Source organism: Notamacropus eugenii, chromosome 7 (genome assembly GCF_028372415.1).
Source record: "Notamacropus eugenii isolate mMacEug1 chromosome 7, mMacEug1.pri_v2, whole genome shotgun sequence".
Classification (NCBI taxonomy): Eukaryota; Metazoa; Chordata; class Mammalia; order Diprotodontia; family Macropodidae; genus Notamacropus; species Notamacropus eugenii.
Window position 1 is genome coordinate 57,892,535 of NC_092878.1, and position 19,171 is coordinate 57,911,705.

General features: G+C 36.3%; 1 protein-coding gene across 7 annotated transcripts in view; it reads right to left on the minus strand.

Annotated features, from left to right (window-relative positions):
* Window positions 1-19,087, minus strand: part of MLH3 (mutL homolog 3) — a 33,802-nt gene extending 14,715 nt beyond the window's left edge. For 3 of the 7 annotated variants that reach the window (XM_072623485.1, XM_072623482.1, XM_072623489.1), the window contains exons 1-5: window positions 18,407-19,087; window positions 13,812-17,165; window positions 3,330-3,428; window positions 2,596-2,681; window positions 1,064-1,168 (exon numbers count right to left, since the gene is read on the minus strand). In XM_072623485.1, the coding sequence (XP_072479586.1) occupies window positions 1,064-1,168; window positions 2,596-2,681; window positions 3,330-3,428; window positions 13,812-17,109 (3,588 nt within the window). In that variant the 5' untranslated portion in view covers window positions 17,110-17,165; window positions 18,407-19,087. Of the gene's footprint in view, window positions 1-1,063; window positions 1,169-2,595; window positions 2,682-3,329; window positions 3,429-13,811; window positions 17,212-17,744; window positions 17,837-18,406 lie in introns of those variants that run through there. The other 4 variants (XM_072623483.1, XM_072623484.1, XM_072623487.1 and 1 more) reach the window with 4 other exon arrangements.
* Between the last annotated feature and the right edge of the window lie 84 nt (window positions 19,088-19,171).

The window sequence follows — 19,171 nt, forward strand, 5'->3', positions numbered from 1 at the left end:
CACCCTTAATATCTTTGCCATGAGGCCCCCTTTGCTCATTTAAGACCTCTACTTTCCTGACCAACTACCCAGAGTTACAGGAGGCAGTACTGGCTCCCAAGTACTACTTTCTACTGTTGGTGCGTGTATTTGGCACTTCTGAAATATCTAAGAGTTTGAGTAACTCATAGAGCACTGACTGAGTTGTCTCTTCAGCTCTAACCTTGAAATTTCTCCCTAATACTTTGACTTTTTAAAATGTTTTAATAGTGTCCTTATTTTTCATTTATATGTTCACTCCTAAAATCAGATAACCCCTGTGAATTTCTAATTTAAAGATGCCATACTATGGCCTTCATTTTACAGCTGAGGAAACTGAGGCAAGCAGAGGTAAAGTGATGTACCCAGGGTCACACACCTAGTAATTATCTGAGGCTGGATTTGAACTCAGGTCTTCCTGACTCCAGGCCCAGTGCTCTATCTGCTGCACCACTTAGCTGCCTCCAGAAAATTCCCCACTGTTATGGGAACTGTCAACAAGATAGTTGGTTGATTCCTAAATATCTTACAACAAACAAGTGCCTGCTCCTGTGCAAAAATCTCTTAGCCCTTGAAAGCGAGGCTGAGACCACTTCTTTGTAGAGGGGTGGAACATTTCATGGAAAGACAGATTTTTTTGATATACTGGTTAGTTGGGCTGAACTGTTTTCTTCCTCTATTTTTTTTTTAAAGAGATGGCTCTGTGAAAGAGGTTTGAGGCAGAAATGCATTAGGAAATGCAGTTGATGTAAAAATATTAGATAACAGTAAAATGCATTTTTTTAAAAAGAGAAAATGTGGGGTCAGAAAATGCAACTCATCTCTCTGGGATCTTTCACATTCCTAAACAAATTATTTTCTTCACAGCATAAACAATTTCTCTTTGATTTCTTTGCCTTCTCCCCTTTCGTGGTAAAAATTATAGGAAGACAATGACAACCTAACTAAACACTTTGTATCTTTAATAAACGTAATTTGCTTAAAATTTGGCAGCTAGTTTGGGCACTGTATGTACTTTTTTATTAAGCTTCAATCTGTCTTTTACCTGCATTGAATGAACCATCTCTTTGGTAAAACGGTAGGGATACAAGATGTTGTGAATTTTCACCGTTAGACTCTCAGCTTGTTCACTGCTCACATCAAGAGCAACCTATGAAGAAAATCACAAACAGCACTCCTTAAATCTACATTTTTTATATATCTATACTGCCTTTTCCTGAAGGTTCTCAATGTGCTTTTAAAAGCATTCATTTCCATAGCACCTGTAGGTAATAAGAATGAATACAGAGAATTAACAATAATGTAAAAGAATCCTGAATTATAATTTGTTAAATAAACACCAAACTTCTTGTTTTAAGTAAAATCCTTTCTGAATATTTCTGATGAAAATGATACTGTCACTAACTTTAGCCAAGAACTACTGAACAGCCAGTAATCAATTACTGGATTATTACTTATCGTCATCATCATCATCATCGATGAGAATTTAGTAAGTGCTTCTTATGTGCTAGTCACTGTGCTAAGTACTGAGAATATTAAAAAAGGCAGCAACAGTTCCTGCCCAGGACAAACTCACATCCTAATGGGGAAGACAATATGAAAATCCCTACCTAAATACATAAAAGATATGTGCCATGTCACTGGGAGCTAACCTTAGAGAGAAGGTACTAGCACAAGGGGTGAAAAGCATAGGTGCGAAAGGCCTCAAGATTAAAACCAAGTCTTGAGAAAGCCAGGTGAGCCAGGAGGCAGAGGTGAGGAGTGAAAGCTTTTCAGACATGGGGGACAGCCAGCAGGAAACATGGCGTGAAGAGAGGGGGTGTCGTGCACACAGAATAACAAGACGGTCATCTGTGGCTCATGAAGTACATAGTGGAATAAACCACAAAATGACTGAAAAGGTAAGAAGGGACCTGGTCGTGAAGGGCTTTAAAAGCCAAGAAGATTCTACATTTGCTCCTGGAGGACTAATTTGCCCTTTAGAAAGATCACTTAGGCAGCTCACAAAGTTCATTCTTCTAATACATATACTTCAGAGAAAACATAGTGCCAACTGGAATGACAAGCTACTCCATTATTAGAAGATGTGCCCATTTATCTAATGATAACAATTTTTACCACTACTACCCTATAGTGGAAAAAGCACCAAGTCTAGAGTCAGATGACGTCATTGATGAAATGAGCCAGCTCTATGACTTCAATAAGTCACTTAGTCTCTGGGGACTTCTTTCCTCATCAATAAAATGAGGCTTTCAGTGAGATGCCCCTGAGGTCTCTTTCAGCCCTATGTCTCTGATCCTATGATTGTATGGAGTTCCGACAACACTTCAGGCTATTTTGGTCCGTGCATTGGTTACCTAAGAGATTTGCCTGTAACGTCAAAGATGCCAAAATCTTATTAATTTTAATGCCTTCTCCTTTCACACATGACATTTCACTTTACAAATACACCAGGAATATTGCCAATTTCCATTGCTGAGTTATCTGAAAATTAGTTTAGTCATTCATGTCTTGACTCCAAGCCTAAATAAAGTTCAGACTCTAAAATCAGCAAAATAGTAAGTGTTGTAGACTTACCTCTGGATACCGAGCAAACACTGGATTTTCCCACTCTGAGAACAAAGTTTGGAGAGAATCAGTGTCAATAGGTTCATCCACAGAATCTTAGATAAAAGAAAAAATGTAAAGTTAGTTTTGGAAGAAATGAAAATGGCAGTCTTCTATTTTTTGTGGTTCTGAAATGAAAGTCACATATTTAGTTGCCATATTCCACAATTTTTCAGAGTAAATGGTCCCAACATATTTCAACACATTTAAAAGGGTTGATGGAAGTATCTTTTGACTTTATATTTATTACTCCAGACCAAACACAACGTGAAAAATGAAAAAACATGGATCAAAATATCCTTTTTATTCATTATTTATTCCCTTTATGTAAAATGGGTGAAAATGGGTGGGGGAGGGAAAGAGATAGGAAATGAAAACTAAAACAAAAATACAAAGTCTATAGCTTCTTTCTAATATAAGAATTTTGCTTAAATTAAAACATGTGTTGCATTTCCAATCTCTGGCATCAAAAGAGGAATAACTTTCCAAATCATAAGGTACCTCAGACCATGTAACTGACTCTGGAGTCTGAAAAAGTAATTTCTGATCTAAAATGCATAAGCTGAATCACTTAGTTCTGTGGTTAAACAGGACCTTAGGGAATTTCTGGTTCACGTCAATCACAGCTGGCTCTGCTCAAGAACATTAACACATTTTTGCTTTGTTTTGTGAATTAGGTGTGTGTTCCAACAGTCTAACTCTACCTCTATATTCCTGTCTCATCATGGTCCTTTCTTCTCTAGTTCTACGAAGGAAGGGCAGGACAAGCTTGCTTCTAAATGGATGGCACCTGTACTGAAATCCTAAATATTGGAAAAAAACAAACTCACTACACCAAAAATCAAAATCAAAATAAACAACAAAAAATCCATTGTGGAAATTTCATACAGAAGATTATGATCATTTAAATTATATAAAACTAACAGAAATACAAAATATCTTTCCATATTGAATAAATGATCCAAGACAAAATGTAGTCCAATGGATAAGGCACCAAGATACCTCAGCCTAATCCATTTTAGGGATAAAATCTAATGCCTCACTTTCGTCATCTGGACAAGGAAGATATAACACTGAGCTAGGCATAGAACAGGAGTTCATCAAGTACTTTCTGGCACAGCATTTTTTAAAATTTAGGGATGAGATTCTTAACCTTCCAATTCACATGTAAAAGAGGCTCAGAGAATAAAACATACCTTCCCAAAGAAAAAATGCCTTGGTTAAATTCAAATTTAGGTTTAAGTATTTTTATATATTCATTGACTAATCTGTACATTAGTTGTACGTAATTGTTTTCATGTTATTTCTTCCTTATCCTCTCCCTCCCCTTCAGTTCCTCATTAGATTGTGAGTTCTTTGAGGTCAAGGAATATCTTTTGCCTTTCTTTGTACTCCCAGCACTTATCATTGTGCCTGGCATATGGCAGACACTTAATGAATGCTTACTGACTAATTAGTAAACATTCATAGAATCACAGGACTCCAGAGTTGAAAAGAACATGAACGAGCAGTGCTTTGGGTGATACAAAGACTTAAGACATGGTTTTGCACACGAAAGGGCTTACAATCTAGTTGAAGTACAATATATATCTAAATATTTTTATATATTAATTGAATAATGTGTACATAAATTTTACATAGTTGCTTGCATATTGTCTCCCCCTTCTCCATTAGACTGAGCTCTTTGAGGGCATTCTACGTATGAGAAAGAGAGAGAGAGAGACAGAGACAGAGAGAGAGAGACAGAGAGACAGAGACAGAGATTTAACTAAAAATGAAAGGTTCTAGATGAACAATACAATAAATGCTAAAAGAATTCAGAGACTATAGAAAAGACCATGAGCTTAAGTTAGAAATTTATCCTATGGACAATGCAGAGCTGTTGGTAGTTCTTCAGGAAGGGAGTAAAGTGGTGAAAGAAATGTCTAAGGAAGATTAATCTAGCAGAGGTATAAAGAATAGACAGGAGACTAAAGGTAAAGAGATCCATTAGGAGAATACTGTAATAGTTCAGGTGTACTGACTGAAACGAGGGGCATACAAGTGGTAAGAAAGAAGATATTTTGAAGTTAAGAACTTACAGAACTGGGTGACTTTGTATTATTCCCTAATATTACTGCCACAATTTTATTTGCCCTCACTAAATTTTTCATCTAACCAGCTCATTTTGCCTGATCTCTTTTATCTTTGGTACAGTAGGGTCTTTAAGCAGTCAAAATGCGCACATATTTCTAAAGGGTAATTTTCCCTGTCAGTTGAAATTGTTCAGAATAATTTCTTCCTGCAAATCTGTTTGAGTATTCAACAAACTTTACTTTTCATCAGGAATCCATGAGTTGACATGACCTTCTAAAGTTCATTACAAGGTTGGCTGGTCTAGAAAGTTATGTAAGTTGAGGTGCTTTGAACATCAAGATTAATTTCACAGGAGCAGATGTTTACCCTGGTTATAACAGCCAAGATCTTTCCCCTTTATTGACAACTGCTGCTGTTTTGTGTTCCAGTTATTTTTTTGGCACCATACCAGAAGCAAATGCATTTCAATAATATATATTGACATAATTTATGAAGTGCTTTGAGTTTGATCACATAATAAGCATGCTACATAAATTAGGACATGTAACTATACATACTGAAAAGGTCATAGGTCCCAATGAGCAAAGCTGTATTCTCAGGAGCATTATTAATAGAAAGGATTTTCCCCATAAAAGTGATTCCTTATTTGTAGCAAAACACTAAGGTATGCATTGGAAAGTAATAGTTTTATCCAACATTAAGCATCTTATAGGCTCCTGCTGGCAGTACTCATACTAAAAAAAAAACAAAACCAATTAAAAATGTATTTATATTTAGTAGTAGCCTTTTAATATGTATATTGCTTTAATATTTATCATTCTAGTGCAAATTTGGTGCTACTGCCAGACAGAAATCTGCTTTACCATTTCCTAACATCTGGGCCTCAACGTTCTGCCAAAATACTGTCACTTTTCATCTTAACTGAAAATTGAGAACTCAGAGTCCTAAGCTTCGCTCTGCTGTCTTATGGTGTCATCTATGAGGCACCTTAAAACCTTTCAGAATAACAGCAACTTCTTTATGTAAAGAAGTTATGTACAGTTATTATTATAAAGTGTTTCTGAAAAGATTGTTACAGAAATATATGCGATATTGAAGTCCAAATATCAAGTTTTTTCAACTTCTAGAAATGAAGTTTTATTTACTAATATACAGTGAGAAAACAATAGGATATGACTAAAATTTGTGTGGTACAGTACAGAGCCTGATGAAGTACTGACCTTGAAATCAGGACATGAGTTTGAAACCTGCTTCGGACACTTACTAAAAATATGTTTATCTTGGGGAAGTCCCTAAACTACTCTATTCATTCTCCTTATTTACAAAATAGAAATTATCATACCATCTACCTCACAGAGTTGTTTTAAAGATCAAAAGACATAATGTATATAAAGTGCTTTGCCCCCTTAAAGCACTACACAAATATGCACTATTTTTAGTATAATTTTAATTTACAGTAATCAATTCTTCTTTGGGGGAGGAACGGATTTAAGCTTAATTTTATATTGATGACTCAGGTGTCCTTAGAAAGACCAATGATAATATCATCCATCACAGGGTCCTTCTAGTTCCTGACTAAAGCCACAATAGGGTGTATAGCTCATTAAAAATAATGCCACTGGATTTTTGGGGGTGGAACCAAGATGGTGGAGTAGAGAAAGCACTCATCTGAGTTCTTTCAACATTCCCTATCAAACAACTTTAAAATAATGCTTCAAATAAAATTCTGTAGTAGCAAAGCCAATAAAAAGTCATTCTTCCAGCCCAAGACAATATAGGAGGCCAGAAAGAGAGATCTGTAACAAGTGAGTAAAGGCTGGCCTGAAACCCACGTGGACAAAACACCAGTGGTTGGACTAGGTGGTGGTAACAGAAGGAGAGACAGCTTTAGGAGCTCTCAAGACAGAAATAGTAAGGGGACCTGCCAACTGGTCAGAAAGAGATTATAAGGTACCCCTATGCTAGCACTGGATACAAGACCAGAAGCTATTTAACAACTCTACTGCCTATACTCACTTCTAAAATATAGTCCAAGGGCAGAGAAGAACAATTTTGGTCAAGAGGGAATAGAAGTCCTGAAGGGAAATTTCCCTTCCCATCCCATGGGATCAAGGACCCTGAAAAAAAGTATTATTTCTGGTCCCAATGGAGGAAGGGCCCCTGAGGAGAAGTATCAATTGCCGTCCCAAGGGATCAGGGGGTCCTTTCTGATTAAGTACCAAAGTGCAGAGGAAAAGAGCAGTGGCCACACCTCACCCCAGATCACACCACCTGGTAATCACTGAAAACTTTCAAAGCCCCAAAATCAGCTATGGAAACAGCTGTGCAAAAAAGCCTAACACTTAAGACAGACCCTCCTATCCTTTCCTCCCATGCCAGGAATAGAGTCCAACATAAAATTCTAAATCAAGAAAGAGAGTGAAAAAAAATAAGCAAACAAACACACAAAAAAAGACCCTGACCATAAAAAGCTACTTTTGTGATAGGGAAGATCAAGACACAAACTCAGAGGATGACGATGAAGTCAGAGTAGCTACAAGCGAAGCTTCAAAGAAAAAATATGAACTGGATACAAGCCCAATGAGAATTCTTGGAAGAGTCTGAAAAAGATTTTAAAAAATAAAAGAAGACTAGTAGAGGAAAAATTAGGTAAAGAAATGAAAGCAAAGGAAGAAAATTATGAAAAGACAGTTAACAGCCTGGTAAAAGAGGCAAAAAAAATTCTGAAGAAAATAATGCCTTAAAGAACAGAGCTGATCAAATGGAAAAAGAGGCACAAAAGTTCACTGAAGAAAAGAACTCTTTAAAAAGCAGAATTGGACAAATGGGGAAAAGAGGTACTGAAGAACACAATTCCTTAAAAATTAGAATTGGGGATTATTCTTTCACAACATGACTAATGTGGAAATATGTCTAGTACCGCTGTACATGTATAGCCTATATCACACTGCATGCTAATAAGAGTGAATGTTGAAAACTAAGAATAAATAAATAAATTTTTTTATAAAATCAGAATTGGGCAAGTGTAAGCTAATGACTCTATGAGACATCAAGAAACAATAAACAAAACAAAGTCAAAAGAATGAAAAAAAATAGAAGAAAATATGAAATATCTGATAGGAAAAACAACTGACCTGTACATCAAGGAGAGGTCATTTAAAAATTATTGGACTATCTAAAATCTGTAATCAAAAAAAGAGCCTAGACATCATATTTCAAAAAATTATCAAGGAAAAGTGCCTCAAAATCCCAGAAGCAGAAGGTAAAATACAAATAGAAAGAATCCATTGATCATCATCTGAGGGAGATCCCAAAATGAACACTCCCAGGAATATTATAGCCAAATTCCAGAGTTCCCAGGTCAATGCAAAAATACTTTAAGCAATCAGAAAGAAACTACTCCAATATCACAGAGCCACAGTCAGGATCACATCAGATTTAGCAGCTACCACATTAAAGGCATGGAGAGCTTGGAGAAGGCAAAAGATGTGGGATTATAATCAAGAATAACCAGCAAAACTGAGTATAATCCTTCAAGGGAAAATAATGTTTATTTAATGAAATAAGGACTTTTAGAGATTCCTGATGGAAAAACCAGAGCTAAACAGAAAACGTGACTTTCAAATACAAGACTCAAGAAAAGCATTAAAAGGAAACATGTATGAGAAATCATAAGGGATTCAATAAGACTAGACTGCATACCTCTCTATATGGGAAGATGACATATGTATCTTCTAAGAACATTTTCATTATTAGGGCAATAGGAAGGATGCTATACAGAAAGAGGGTATGGGACTGAGTTAATTATATTGGGATGATGTAAAAATAAGAGAAAGAGGGATACCCTAGAAGAAAGAAAAGAGGAGAAGAATGGGAAAAACTATCTCAATAAAAGTGGCATGGATGGAAGCTTCACAGTGGAAGGGAAAATGGAGGTGAGAGTGGGGAGGCAATGCTTGAACCTCTGAACCTTAAATTGGTTCAGAGAAGGAAACACACACACACACACACACACTCAACTGGTAATAGAAATGTATCTTAACTAACAAGAAAGCATGAAGGGGAAGGGATGGGTGTGTGCATGTGATAAAAGGGAGGGCAGATAAAGCAGTAATCAGAAGCAAAACAGACTTTTTAGGAGAAACAGGATAAAAAGAGAGAGAAGGATAAACAGAAGAAAATAGAATAGACAGATATGCACAATTAGTAATCATAACTGTGACTGTGAATGGGATGAATTCACCCACAGTGTAGAGCAGAATGGATTAGAAGTCAGAATCCAACAAAATGTTATTTACAAGAAAGACACCTGAAACAAGGAGACACATATAGAGTTAAAATGAGGGACCAGAATAGAATCTATTATGCTTCAGGTGAAGTAAAAAATGCAGGGGTAGCAAACATGATATAAGACAAAGCAAAAGCAAAAATAGTCTCAATTAAAAGGGATAAGCAGGGAAACTAGAACTTGCTAAAAGGAATCATAGCCAATGAAATAATATTAATACTAAACACATACGCACTAAATGCCTTAGCATCCAAATTCTTAAAGAAAAAGTTAAATGAATTAGAGGAGGAAATAGACAGTAAAACTATACAAACTTTCTCCTCTCAGAGCTAGGTAAATCTACCCATAAAATAAATAAGAAAGAAGACATGGAGATGAATACAATCTTAGAAAAGTTAGCTATGATAGTCCTCTAAAGAAAACTGAATGAGAATAGAAAGAAGTATATATCTTTTTCTTAGCTATACATGTTCCTTCGTAAACTGACCATGTATTAAGGGATAAAAACCTTACAACCAAATGTAAAAAAGCAAAAATATAAGATGTACCCTGTTCAGACCATAATGCAATAAAAAAATAAATTTAATAAGGGGTTATAGAAGTATAGATAAAAATTTAATTAGAAACTAAATAATCTAATCCTAAAGAATGAATTGGTCAAAGAACAAATCATATAAATAATCATTTCATTAAAGAGAATGATAACAATGAGGCAACATTCTAAAATTTGTGGGATGCAGCCAAAGCAGAGACTTAGGGGAAAATTGATATCTCTAAATGCGTACATCAATAAAAGAGAGAAAAAGCAAGTCAATGAATTGAACATGCAACTAAAAAAAAAAAGCTAAAAAAACCCTCTCAAATCTCCAATTAAACACTAAAACAGAAATCCTGAAAATCAAAAGAGAAATTAATAAAATTGAAAGTAAAAAAATTAGACTAATATATAAAACTAGGAACTGGTTTTATGAAAAACCAACAAAATAGCTAAACCATTGGCTAATTTGATTTAAAAAAAATCAAATTGCAAATATCAAAATGATATCAAAAATGAAAAGGGTGAATTAACCACCAATGAAGATGGAATCAAAGCAATTACTAGGAGCTATTTTGTCCAATTATATGACAATAAATCTAATAATCTAAATGAAATAGATGAATATTTACAAAAAATATAAAGTACCCTGATTAACAAAAGAAGAAATAGAATACTTACATAACACTATCTTAGAAATAGAAATTGAACAAACCATCATGAGCTCCCTTAAAAAAATCCCCAGGACCAAATGGGTTTACTAGTGAATTCTATCAAACATTTAAGGAACAATTGATCCCAATATAAACTATTTGAAAAAAAGAGGTAAGAGAAGTCTACCAAATATTTTTTTATGACACAAATGTGGTTTTGACACCAAAACCAAGATCAAAAATAGAGAAAAAAACTATAGCAATATTTCCTTAATGAATATTGATGCAAAATTTTAAATAGTATATTAGCAAAGAAATTACAGCAGAACACAAAGATCATATACTGTGGTCAGATGGGACTTATACCAGGGGTGCAGGGCTAGGTCAGTATTAGGAAAATTATCAGCATAATTGACCATATCAACAATAAAAACAATAAAAATTATAAAATTATATTAATAGATTCAAAAAAGCCTTTCACAAAATACAACACCCATTCCTAATACAACACTAAAAAGAATAGGCATTAATGGAGCTTTTCTTAAAATGATAAGTAGTATCTATTGAAACCAAGAACAAGCATTGTCTATAATAGGGAAAAACCTGAAGCCTTTCCAACAAAATTGGAAGTGAAACAAAGATGTCCATCATAACCACTATTATTCAATATTGTACTAGAAATGCTAGCACTAAAAAAAGGAACAGAAATTGAAGGAATAGAAATAGGCAATGAGGAAACAAAACTATCACTTTTTGAAGATGATATGATGATTTACTTAGAAAACCCTAGAGAATCAATTAAAAAACTAACTGAAACAATGAACAACTTCAGAAAAGTTGCAGGATATAAAATAAGCCCACATGAGTCATTAGCATTTTTAGAAACAACCAACAAAATCTGGCAGGAAGAGATAGAAAAAGAAATTCCATTTAAAAAAATACAGATAACATAAAATACTTGGGAGTCTGACTGCTAAGACAAACTTAGGGATTATATGAACACAATTACAAAACACTTTTTACACAGATAAAGAGATCTAAACAATTGGAGAACTATTAATTGCTCATGGGTAGGCTGAGTCATTATAATAAAAATGATAATTCTACCAGTTAATTTCCTTAACTACGGCCATATCAAATTCTCGAAGAATTATTTTACAGAGCTAAAAAAAATTATAACAAAATTGTAACAAAAAAAGTGAAGAATATCAAGGTAATCAATGAAAAAAATGTTAAGGATGGCAGTCTAGCAGTTTCAGATTTCAAACTATATTAGAAAATGGTAGTCATCAAATAATCTGGTACTGGCTAAGAAATAGATGGCTCAGTGAGACAGAATACATATACAATATACAGTAATCTACTGTTTGATAAACTCCAAAATCCTATCTTTTGGGGTTCAGAACTCCACATTTGACAAAAATTTCTAGGAAAACTGGAAAGAAATTTGGCAGAAAGTGGGAATAAGTCAACATCTCACACTCATACCAAGATAAAGTTAAAATGGTTAAATGATTTTAGACATAAAAGATGAAAGCCTAAGAAAATTAGGGGAGCATGGGGAAATGTACCTATCAAATCTATGGATAAGGGGAGAGTTTATGATCAAACAAGACACAGAGAGGATTATGGGAAGTAAAATAGATAATTTTGATTATATGAAATTTAAAAGTTTTTACACAAATAAAATTAAAGCAGTTGAAATTAGAAGGAACAAAGGAAACTGAGAAAAAAGGTTTTTTTTCACAAGTTTCTCTGATAAAGGCCTCATTTCTCAAATTTGGGGAAATGAGTCAGATTTGTAAAAGTAAGAGCCATTCCTCCATTGACAAAAGGTCAAAGGATATGACCAAGCAGTTTTCAGAAAAATTCAAAGCTATCGATGTTAGCGTTATTGTTCAGTCATTTCAGTCCAACTCTTTGTGACCTCATTTGGGATCTTCTTGACAAAGATGTGGAAGTGGTTTGCCATTTCCTTCTCTAACTCATTTTATAGATAAGCAACTGAAGCAAACAGGGTGAAATGACTTGCCCAGAGTCACACAGTAAGTGTCTAAGTGCACATTTGAACTCAGGTTTTTCTGATACTAGGCTGGGTGTTCTAACCTCTCTGCCACTTAGGTTCCCCAAAGCTATCAACAATCACATGAAAAAAGCTCTAGATCACTACTGATTATCTAGAGAAATGCAACTTAAAACAACTCTAAGATACCACCTCACATCTATCAGATTGGATAATATGACAGAAAAGGAAAATGATAAATGCTAGAGGGGATGTGGAAAAATTGGGACACTAATGCACTACTGATGGAGTTGTGAACTAGTCTAACCATTCCAGAGAACAATTTAGAATTGTAGTCAAAGTTCTATAAAACTGTCCATACCCTTTGAACTACCAATACCACTACTGGGTCTGCATCCCAAAAAGTTAAAAAAAAAAAAAAAAGGAAAAGGAACTATTTGTACAAAAAAAAAATTAGCTCTTTTTGCAGTAGCAAAGAATTGGAAATTGAGAGGATACTCATCAACTGTAGGGGATACTCATCAACTGGCTGAATAAATCGTGGTATATGATTGTGATGTGCAATTGTGCTATAAGAAGTGATGAGTAGGATGACTTCAGAACTTAGAGCAGAACCAGAACATTGAAGACAATAAAAGCAATATGGAGGGATAATCAACCATGAAAGATTTAGCTACTCTGATCAATACAATGATCCAAGACAATTCCAAAGGATTTATGATGAAAAATGCTATCCACCTCCAGAGAAAGAACTAATGAACTCTGAATGCATCCTGAAGCACACTTTTTAAACTTTATTTTTATTGTTTTATTTTGTTTGTTTTATTTTGCAACATGGTTAATATGGAAATGTCTTGTATGATTTCACATGCATAATCAATATCAAATTTCTTGCCTTGTCAAGAAGGTGGGAGGGAGAGAATCTGGAACTCAAAATTTTGAAAAATGATTGTTAAAATATTTTCCATGTAATTGAGAAATATTTAACTAAATAAATAAAAAAACTTTTTAAAAATAATGCCACTATTGGCATTGCAGAGGCACTAGAGATAATTCCTGGGATGGCAGGGATAATAATGAGTCTTATGCTTACATCACTACTCCCACCATAATACAATAATTCATAATGTAAATGTCAATCATGTCCCTGATATGTGAGCTACATCAATCAGAATTTCACAGCATTTCTAATTTAATTGCTTCTGACCAAGGGAATTTTCAGATATTGTAGGACACAAAATCAGAACAGCTATCTAGTCTGTGTAGGCACTGAGCAGCTGTGTGATCCTGGGCAAGTCACTGTGCCTCAGGTTCCTCATCTGTAAAACAGGAATAACAATAGCACCAACCTCACAGGGTTGTGAGAACCAAATGAAATAATGTATGTTAAGAACTTTGCAAGCCTTAAAACATTATTTAAAGGAGAGCTATTATTATTCACCACAATTACACTTTTCTCTAAGTGAATATTTTGTGGCTGAATATTAAATCTTCAAAGTATTGCTTTTACTCAGGCAAAGAACGGTTATGTTATAGTGGTTATTTTATATTTTCTTTTAGGGCATCTCATATTTATAATACATTTGCTTTGAAAAGAAACTTTTTACCTACCATTTCTGGAGACAATATTGACAGCCATGGTTGTTAGGTCGTTTGTACAACTGGCCAAACTTTCCTCCTGGGGGACAGTGAATGTGCTAAGTCCAGTTACTTTGTTGACATAGACTGTTCTACCCAGTGACACATCAAAATGCTGGTGCCAATCAAAGGAATGTGCCACTGTCTCTTCATCCTTAGAAACGCTTGTTTTGGTATTCTCTTTCTGAAAACAATCTGCAGTTTGATCATCTGCTGCAATGTCTACATGACTTATTAAAGCTGTACTGAGATGGTTGGCTGTTTCCAACTGCTGTTCTGAAGACATGGTGGGGATACTTGGGTCTTCACAGACTTCAAAAGATGCATTCCTGGATAACACCAAAGGAACATTATGTCTCATTGGATAGTGCTCTGTTGTATTGATTATGAAGGACTGGTTAGTAAAAAGTAAATTTTTATCTTTATCGTAGGTACTGTCTTGCACAGCAGTGTTTGAATCTAGGATGAGGCTACTATCTCCTGTAATTCTGTGCATGTTATCAGGTAACTTATGAGAATCCTGGGCTAATACATCACACAAGTTACTGTCTTTTGTATTGGAGCTGAATTGGCAAAAGTCATTAGTGTGTCCTATACTTTCAGTAACTAAAGCTTCTTTGTTATGCCCTTTCATTCTGGATAGCTTAGATGCTAATGATCCCAACGGTCTACTATTAACATTCAAAGGTTTTCTGTTAAGCTGAGAATAGTCAGCCAGTGTCATAGGACTTTCTCTCACACAAGCCTTCAGTTGCTCTGTTTCCTTTTTCTTGGAAGTTGGACACTGTTTTGAGAAGATGTGACTAACTGGTTGGTCACTCTCACTGGATTCATTACTATTTATAGTCGGAATTTCGCAAATATTGGAGTGGTCTAAGTGGCTACTGCCTTCCTGGAAAAAGTCAGGTTCAACTAGGGAACCATTATTGGTAGTTATTTCAAAATCATTATTAATATCCTGAATTCTTGTAGGCAAAGGACTCTCAACTTCACTATATTGTCTCTTAAACTTTTCTAAAGACACTGATTGTGAAAACAAGCTTAGTTTATTATGAGTAAAGGGTTTGGAAAAACCAATCTGCTTTTCCGTTTTATTCTCATTATTTGAAATGGGTACATTCCAAGGAAAAACTAAGGAAGCATTAGGTAATAAGTTATTTGTATGTGATTGCTTACTGCTTTCCTTTTGAAAATACGCCTTATTTTTATAGATTCCTATGGTTTTGCTTTTCGGCCCATCTTTCATATTTGTTAAGCAAAAATTTTGGTTGACTGGTTTAGCAGATTCTTCACTTAAATTAATATTTAAGTCTACGTTTGGAGTCTCAGCTGAACTTTGGCTTTTGTTTCCAAATATTTGCCTAGCACTAACAGGCCCAGGCTGAAAACTATTTTTTAATGTAAAGTCCATTTCAGATGCTTCTGACTGTTGGGTTTGCATCACATGCGTTACAAAGCCAGTGGAGCATAACTGAACTTCTCCATAACTACTAACTGCCTTTCCTCTGTCACAGTTAGAGTCTCTCTTTGTTCTTTCATCTTCTTTAAGTGTATCACATGTCTCCAATAGTATTCTCCCAAAACGTGGAAGTTTGCCTGCCGTTTCAGGCATATCTTTAAGTCTCTGTTGTTGTCCCTCACAAACACTGTTGACAACTACTTTATCATCATCGGTCTTTTCCTCTTGTAGACATGGATTTTTTCCACTGTCCTTAAGGTAATGTGGAGTATAAAAACAACTCTTTAACAATTCTGAATTGGTTCCACAGCGATTTTCTGAACACTCAAGTTCTAAACAAATATTTTTAGTATTTTTTTCAGAATCTGTGCATTTGGCTTCCTGTTGTGTTAAGATATTTGGTCCTGAGCAGGTACCATCTTGACAAGCTACAGATGACTCTATCATATCATCGAAGCACACTTCATTTGAGTCATTGTTGGTCAGCCCTTGGTAGTCTTTTATTTGTTTGATGGTTTCTTCACTCCTACAAGTCTTGAAAGTAATGTCTTCCACAGCAGCTTTTCTTTTCACAGTTTTAGACTTCATATTAAATATTTCATATGAATCCATGATATTTTCACATGCTTCCTGAAAATTGTTCTGGACACATTTTTCATCAGAGGCCATAGGCTGAAGAAGATCATTGAATAAAGTCAAGCCATTGTCTTCATTAAATTCTTTAATGTCATCACCTGACAATTCTATAAATAATTGTTCTTGTTTTAAAAAAGTTTTTACCCCTTCCTGAATACAAACCAAGACAGTATCCCAGTTTCTAAATTCAATTAGAGTTTTTGCTGGATCTAGGCACACATCATACTCACAAAATTGGCATTTGACATTGATTACATAGATCCCATGGAGTTCTGTGTTTGGCCGAAGCCGAGGAGGGCTTGAGTTCATTTGCTTACTTGCAGGACCACCCTTTGGCCTACAAATAATACTTTCTTTTCTTAATAAAAAGTCAATGAGTTTATGCAACCTTGTCCTTAAAACCAGCCTTTTGTTCACAAACAAAAATTGCAAATTTTTATTATAATGTGCTTCAGAACTGATATATCCATTTAGTTCAAATTCTTTATGTTTAAAATTGATTTCTCTCAACTTTTGTGACTTACCCAATCCATAAATTTGACAAAATCGAGAGCGTGTATCTTTGGTCTTGGAGAGCTGAAGAACCATAGAACCAGAACTATCATTTCTCAAGGAGAAGGAGATGGACGGGTGCATGAGGGAGAGCGCTTCAATCCTCTGCCTAACCTTCTCAAACTCCAGTCTGGGATCTATGCATTTTCTTCTCACTGGTAACTGGTAAAATAGGTTACATACAGTAACTGTTGTCCCTGAACTTGGTCTAGTTAACTCAGCTTCACAAGCTTCCAGGGCTTTCCCATTCTGAAACAGTTTCATAAAAGTTTCCACTGTCCTGTTTGTTTTGGATGAGATTTCTACAGCACTGGCCATATTTACTATGCTGGATATTGCTTCCCCTCGGAAACCATAAAACTTTGGGTTCTCTAAGTCTTCTATAGATTTGCACTTGCTGGTGAAATACTGTTTTCCTACCCTCTCTATATCGTCCCTTTCCATCCCAGATCCATTGTCTATAACCTGAACCTTGAAAGTCTCCATGTTTACTCTCACAGCCACACATCTTGCTTCAGCATCAATGCTATTGAGGGCAAGTTCTTCAACACATTGGCTAAGGGAGCTGACAGCCACACCAGAACGGAGTTTAGCTTGCACTTCCTCAGACAAACACTTGATCATGGCAGGTGGAAAACTGGTAAGAGATGTGGTATCTTTCTCTGATCAGAAATATTTCCCTAGAGAAAAAAAAGGAAATTAAGGCTCTGATGATTTTTAAAACTTTTTCATTTGAATCAAATTATCTGGTACATAATTACATGTTTTATCATAATCATAGTTTGAGAATATTATTTAAAATAAATTTCATTCTCTCATATTGTTAACAGACAGTTATCTTGGAACTTCTCTTATTTAGTGCAATGTATTGATAGCATAAGACAACATAAGCCTCATGAAAAAAGCAGACATTAACATTCATCCCAAAAGTGATCTACAATAGAGACAAAGAAAATTCTAGTTATTTCACAATCAAAAGCTGAATAAACGCAATCCACCATGGAAAACATAGGACGAATTATTTTTTAAAATTCCACTTGTTAGCTAGTTTCATAATATCTATACAAAAACCATGGCTTTGGAATGATATGAAACTCCATCAAGGATTATGGTAAACTTTTTCTAGTGTACTTAAGATGATTAGAGGAAGCTAAGTAAATTTACTTAAAAAAAGTCATATTGCATGATGTGATAGCTAGGTGGTACAGGAGGCCTATCTTCAGGAAGACTTGAGTTCCAATTTGCCCTCAGACACTTACTAGCCTAGGGACCTTGAGCAAGTCACTTGGGGCCTCAGTTTCCTCATCTGTAAAAGGGTGATAACATCTCCTTCCCAGGGTTGTTGCGTGGATCAAATTAAATAGCTTCGCACAGTGTGCTGCAAATAACAAGCACTCTACAAATGTTAGATTTTATGACTATGTGGGGGGGAAGGATAAAGTTACATTATCACTCCCACGTTTATATATTCTAAGCTGCTACTTTGTAACAATTTAGTAGCATCATCCCAGTTCTGCTACTAAACTATGACTTTGTTAAAACTAAATTGATCACAACCGAGTAGCTGAGATCTGTTTCCTCATCTTTAAAATTAATTAAAAGATCACCTTTAGGAGCTATTCTGGCTCTAAATTCTGCCTTTTACCTTGTATGCTCCGTTTAAGGTAACTGTCGACAACAGGGACTGAGCTTCCCACAAAAGGTACAGGGGAGAAGGAGCCACCCCGCAACGTCAGCACAGCTGAAGTGGCGGGGGGGGGGGGGGGGGGGGGGGGGGGGGGGGAGGTAGGGGGAGGGGAGAGGTGGGGGGGGAGGGGAGGGGGGGGAGGCTGAGCTTCAAAGGTGACATCACCTCGAGCCCGGGGATCTAATCAACACTCCAATTACACTCCACTCCGCAATTATTTACACGAGCCCTTACTGTGAAGATGCTCCTTTCCACCCAGAGAGTCCAAGTCCCCAGGGAACAAAAACGGAAACTACGTCCTTTCTTAAAGTCTTGAGAAGCTACTCAATTCAATTTCCCCAGTTTTTGCTCCACGTAACTCCGCAAAAGTTCTACCAACAGCTCCCGGCAGGCCACGCCCCCGGCAGGCCACGCCCCTGGTCGGGAAAACCACGCCCCTCAGGGACACCACGCCCCCCCGGGCCCGACCATTCACAACCCGCCTCTACTTCACCCCGTCCTTCCTTCTTCTAACTCCGCCCCAGACCAAACCGCCTCCCCAGACACTCAGCCAGGGGAAATGAAGGCATAAATGTTTGCAGAAACCCTCGCTCGGAGGCTGCCCATCACTCCTCGGGGGCGTCCGTCAGCGCTCGTTTCCTTCTCCCTTCCCTGGTTCTCCAGTCACCTCTAAGGGTAGCTTCACCGACCGCCAGTGACGAAAGCGCGCACGAAGACCGGAAGCGCACGCAGGCCAGGGCCCAGGGGCACTCTGGGAGCCGTAGTTCTCCCCTGATGCCCTGCCCTTCCGGAGCAAAATGGTATCTTCCATTTGGGTGTGGACTTACGAGAACCAGGGTGGAGGACACGTGGGGTGATAACTTAGGCCAAGATGTCCACGTGCAAACGATCCTTGTCACTTTCCAGGCATAAGAAATTGACAGTCTCCCCGCCCCCATCATGACAGTGTTACTAATTAGTTAATAAAAAGTTATCAGCTTTCTGGAGGGTTCTTGTAAG